This window comes from Penicillium samsonianum (assembly GCF_028829775.1).
Source record: "Penicillium samsonianum strain IBT 33392 chromosome Unknown utg000009l_segment0_segment0, whole genome shotgun sequence".
Lineage (NCBI taxonomy): Eukaryota > Fungi > Ascomycota > Eurotiomycetes > Eurotiales > Aspergillaceae > Penicillium > Penicillium samsonianum.
This window is the reverse complement of record NW_026643267.1, coordinates 760,954-766,953: the sequence shown is the minus strand read 5'-3', so window position 1 is coordinate 766,953 and position 6,000 is coordinate 760,954. Positions and strand designations below refer to the sequence as shown.

General features: G+C 41.2%; 1 protein-coding gene across 1 annotated transcript; it reads right to left on the bottom strand.

Annotated features, from left to right (window-relative positions):
- Positions 1 to 4,022: 4,022 nt before the first annotated feature.
- Positions 4,023 to 5,369, bottom strand: N7471_013361 (uncharacterized protein; the record flags this gene model as incomplete). Its single annotated transcript, XM_057286080.1, has 4 exons — positions 4,023 to 4,488; positions 4,567 to 4,684; positions 4,774 to 5,140; positions 5,217 to 5,369. The coding sequence occupies 4 exons, from the start codon at positions 5,367 to 5,369 to the stop codon at positions 4,023 to 4,025; spliced, it is 1,104 nt and encodes a 367-aa protein (XP_057129405.1).
- Between the last annotated feature and the right edge of the window lie 631 nt (positions 5,370 to 6,000).

Sequence of the window (6,000 nt, the reverse complement as noted above, 5' to 3'; positions counted from 1 at the left end):
CCTTTACTATGCTGATGCCGGGCAAAAAAGGAGGGTCGTAAATAAAATGGTACTTAGAAGTTGGAAAATCATCCAGGAAATGAAATCCAAAGCAAGTAATGAATGTAGACAACGCAGTAAGAAGGATTGCTTCTACGCTGGAGGGTTTGAGCTGGCATAAAATCAATTAGGTGAAGCGGTTTTATGGCCAAAGATAGCATTTTCGTGTGAGCCAATGATCGCTGAGGTAGGCGTGCCATTTTTATCTCCCTCAATAAATGAAGGGGAGGGATGTGAACGATCGCGCTCAGGCTGAGAAGAACTTGATAGAACGACATGCCCAGGGGTGTGGGCGGGACCCGCATAGATCAGGAATCGTTACGCCGCGTGTTACGGGGAAGACGACTGGCCGCCGTGGGCGAAGCGCAAGAGGTGCGTGGTTTGACTAGGCTGTGCCGGGGAGGCCTTATTCGGCCTCCCTGGGGGCCAGAAACGGCCGCCTCAGCACAAATGCAAATTGTTTAGGCGAAGTATTTTCGATATCGCCTAATTTATTTACTAAGAATATTTAAGCCACTACTTTTAGGCTTACTCTAACTCTATCGCCACTTTCTAACGATCACGCTTAAGCGATTCCTACTTATAGTTATTATAGAAACGCTTTATATATTTATAACCGCGATAGGTACACTCTATATAGTTCTAACTCTTCGAGTCTATAATATAGTTAATAAAGTTATTAGAATAGTGTTTATAAGGAGTATTAATAATCAAACCTACTATAAGGATAGTGTTATATTAACGTAATCTATTTCTCTTATACACTTCGTTAGAAATAAGTATAGTGAGAAGACGATATTAAGAAAAAGAGAAAAAATAAAAACGATACCACTTACCGGAGGGGGGTCGACGACTTTAAAAGCTTTAAGGACGAAACCCTAGAAGAGGGGGAGGTAATATTATAGGCACTCCCGTCACTAATTAGTAGAGATCTATAAGCCACACCGATAGGCCACTAAGAGCCAACTAACTAATAAGTCACGTAATATACCACAGAAATATATAGTCTTTCCGTTATACCCCTATAATATAGAATAATATATAGTGTTAGCGAACCTAAGAGAAGCTATATCGTAAGGAACCACGGATCCTATAATATAAGCTACCGTACGATAGCAACTATTATAGGATCCCTAGGGACCTAGTGAGCGGGACACGTGACTAAGATATATCGTAGGATAAGACTTATCCTAGGATAAGACTAGTCGTAGGATAGCCGTAGAATATACTTAACTAAGTATAACCCCGGTATTCTATAGGAAAAGGTTGATTATAGGATACGCCTAACTAAGCGTGACTCTAGGACCTACTCTATAGGAGTATACCTAGGAGTATATAGTGACTCTAGTATCTACCCCTAGGGGGTAGACTAGGGAGTAGGCACGAAGGATATATAAGGACACTCATTCATATACTTAGTATAGTTCTTCGTCTTCAATCATATATTATTACTTATATATACCTTTAGAACTTTAATGACTCTTACTTGATTATAACTTGACAACACCTACGAGTAGACCAATACCCTGGTATAGATCTCCTCAGCGCTCTACCTAGCATCGTTCCTCGATACCTCAAAAGGACCCATCCTACAGTAAGGCCTGTTAGGCAACAGTACGGTTGAGAGAACAGATCGTTGACGTTGGAAACCTGAGAAGTCTAAGGCAAGTATAACCGAATCCTTCTAACTTAACTGTGACCAGTTAGCAGTGCGTAACAGTTATGTTCTAACGCCGAATATAAAAGGCATATAGGTATTGCTATTAAAGTGGGTATTTACCTACAAATTTGATGCCAATAGCTACCTAGAGAAATATAAAGCTAGAATCTATATGAGAGGAGATCTATAGTGGCTATCTACAGAAGAAAAGAGAGCTGCTACCCTCGCCGTTAAAACTATAAGAGCTATATTTGTATTAGTGGTAGCATTTAATCTTGATATGGTGTAGAGAGATGTTATTACTATATTTCTGAATTTAGTATTACAAACTAAGGTTTATACTAAGTGCCCTCTAGGCTTTAAAAAACCAGGCTATTGCTGGCTGCTCTATAAAGTATTATATGGCCTACGTCTGTCACCTAGACTATAGTAATAAGAAGTAATAAGGGTTCTAGTAAAACTAGGGCTTACTCTAGTTCTAGAAGATCCCTACATTTTTACTACCGAAGGAATTATTATCTTCTTCTATATAGATGATATTATTATTATAAACCACCTAGATTCCGCTAAGCAAGCTATTAAATTGGACGAAGAAATAAAAAAGTAGTGGGAATTGAGAGAGCTAGATGCTAGTTGGTTCCTAAATATACGTATTATTTAGGACCGGAAATAGAAGAAGCTCTGGTTATACTAGGATTCATACATTGAAAGCATGGCAACTAGGTATAACCTGGTTATAGAAAGAAAAATAGGCTCACTAATAAGTAGCACTGAACTATTACTACCCTTCGAAGGGGTGGCTTTAGTATATTAAATTCACCAATTTTAATAGAAGGTTGGCTCTGCTTAATATAGCACGACTATAACTAGAGTAGATGCCGCGAAAGCCACGTCAAAAGTGGCTAAATTTCTCATAAACCCTGGTCCGAAATATATCGACGCTATCGATAGAATCATCTAGTATCTGTATGAAACTAGGTTCTGGGCTATTAAATATAGAACTAGAGATAGAGATAAAGATTAAGGTTAAGATTAAAGACAAGAATAGAACAAAAACTAAGATTAGAGATAAAAATAGATTAAGAACCTTATTAACTATAGTTTATAACTAGTCGCGAAGTTAGTTGAATTCGTAAGCGATGCTTCCTTTAGAGATAACAAAGATAGGAAAAGCTCGGAGGGTTATATCTGTAAGTTGTATAGCGGTCTAATTGATTGGAAAGCGTCTAAGCAAAAGACCGTTATAATATTAACCACTAAAGCTAAACTTCTTACTCTCGCCGAGGCCGGTAAAACCGTATAATAGTGGCGCCGAGTACTGAATTTATTGGGATTTAAACCCGATAACCCCTTGTCTATTATATGTGATAACTAGCAGACAGTCGATCTGCTTATAAAAGAAGGGGCGGGTATATATACGAAGCTTCGGCATGTGGATATCAATCGGTGCTAGATGAGATAGGAAGTTAGCGCTGGTCGAGTTTATATTGTCTGGGTTCCTACTGTAGAGATGCCGGCAGATGGCCTTATAAAGCCACTACCGAAGCAGAAGCAGGCGATCTTTAGAGAGATGATCGGTATGCGAGAGATTAGTTATCTAATTAATAAGAAAAGGGATTAGTCATCCCAGAAAACAGAGGCTGTTTTAAAGAAAGGCTAGAAATAAAGGAATTAGCAGTTCTTGGAGCAAGCTCTAAAAACTAGGGGGTGTGTCGAATACTAAGATTGAATACATGGTGGAAACAGGGTAAAATACCCTGAATATCATGTGACACATGGTACTAGCCATACCATACAAAAGTGCATATTACAGTTAGTCATCTATGTCCGCACAGATTGTTGAAACCGCGGGTCTTGTCATTTTAGTTAGTTAGAGATTCCAATATATCTGTTTTTGACCATACGTTGTCGTACCGACAGATTTCTGTCACTTGTAATTAATAACTTTACAATACTTTGTATAGAGCGGTGTGGAGAGCGGTGCTAATTCCAGCATTCAGGCCTCCAGAATCTGTCGGCGCAGTAACACCGGCATACCGGAGGATTTATTAATCCTACATGTTTTCGTAATTTATGTTATGTAATCGAGGCTCCATATAAATTGTGTAGAGAGCCGATACAGAAATACAGAGAGTTGAATACCATTGATTGGACCCCTACATTTACGATACGGAATCCACCGACAGAATCCCCTTTAAAGGGGGGTTTGAACCCTGAGCGCTATGGGTCTTCGTTCTCATAGTATATCATCCTTGGCTATAATAACATTATATAGATTACTCTAGAATATAATTTTTCTCACGTATATCTCTTGTACAACGTACTAGGAAATACGGTTTTTGCCATGTCCCTGCTCCCAAGTAACACTAATATCCACCGTCTTTTCAATTCCATCCCGCGTTACCTCCACTCCATCATCGCTGTCATTGGCATTTACAGTAGCCCTAGTAGTCCCCATCTCAATATCCTCGCCACGTGCACCCGAAAAGAAATTTTGCGTACTCCCAGAGGCCTCGCGATTGGTTTGTACGCGATTCGTCACCCGTTGATGGCTTGTTGTTCTATTCCTGTACGATGAGGTGATAGGAAAATTGCTGGACTTGTCGCTTGCGAACAACTGGCGCACAGAAGAAATAACCAGCGAACGAAGGCAGGGAACCGATGCGGTGATAATGACGAGATAGCATTCGATCATAGCCCAGCAGGTAAGCTCTATCGCATTGGCTGTACCATCCCAGGTTAAGATCTCTTTGAGATATACAGCCTTCATTATGGAACCGACTGCTGCGCTATACAGGGGGACGTCCATATTAGTAAGCTTGGCTAGATAAGGGAGTCATTGTAACTATATCAAGGAAGGTACTTACACCAGACCCAAACTCGTGAGTATCATGAGGCTGAACTTGATCATCGGCTTTAACTTAAGATCCCAGAAAATATAGGAAGGAAGGACTGCTAGCAGCAAGTCTGCTCCGGAGTTGCAGACTATGGATAATTTGATATTGTTAGTTAAGAACGCAGGGAATTGTGTTTTTCGTAGCTGCGACTGAGCCTTTGGCATCGAATGGACATACAGCAGAGGAAGTAACCAAAACGGAGCTGAATATAGTCTTCCATGCAGTTCGTGGCGTATTTGGGATCCCAAACCCCACGGATATCGTGGCATTGGGATAAGATAAGAACAATCATTACAAAATTTGCCACTATTTGCATCGCAAATAGTATCCATAGGCTGATTTTGAAGAATTTCCTCGTTGAAAGAACTGGCAATAGGTAGAGGATGAATGCGATCCGGCCTAGGCATGTGCTTGCGACGCTGCAAACCTCCGTTATGGTATAGTACTCAAGAGCGGTGACCTCGACGACCCCAGGACGACCGGATGCAAAGCCGTAGTCAAGAACTTCGATTGTGAAGAGTATTGATGCGGCGAGGGCGAAACCCTGTAAAAAAATGTCGGGGGTTAGAGTAGATAGGACTTATATCATCATTTCCCTCCAATCATTGGCATGAACTTACTAGAGATGCAATCATTGTAAGATCATCTGATCCGATATGGCGAAGCCTGGATTTTGCGAATACCCGGAGCATCACCACGACGATTGCGACGGCCCCAAGAGCCCATGTGCCCTCTAAGACTGACTTCCGATCACCAACGAGAGCAGGCATCATACGGGATTGATAAATCGGTAATCGTTACATCCCCCTGAAAGAAATGAGATCTGGTAGCCGTGAATTTGACGCGTTATGGGTAGCAAAGCGAGGAAAATCCACAAAGATCTGGGTCACGCGCTCATTATCAAGTTTTCTGAGTGTCGATCTAAGAATCAACCAACTAGGCCCCTAACAATCTAGAACACAGACACTGGCTTTGGCTTGCCCTGACTGTCACTTGAAGGGGCATTTCATTTTATTCTATGCTTACGAATGGAATCGCGGCTTGAAACGGAGCATATACTTTACCTTCGGGCCCGCTTTTTATACGAGACATGGACTAGGAATCTCTACCTCCGTTTGAGTTCCAAAGGGGCCATTAGGGTCTCGGCGAGCGGATATTAGCATGGCAGAGTCGTGTATTACCCAGTATAGAGGTTCTAGGTCTCCGTTATAATGATATATAATATGCCGAATATGCCGGTATTTCTTAATTGAACCGGAATCCTTCGGTGGGTCCAATTCGAAGCAGTCAATGCGGGATCTTCTAGTTTTTCCTTTTCTCTTACGGCGGTTCTAATGTTCTGAAGCTTCTTGGTTCCTCTACCCTTCCCCTGTAAAATATGATTGGGTCAAACAAGTTTAACTA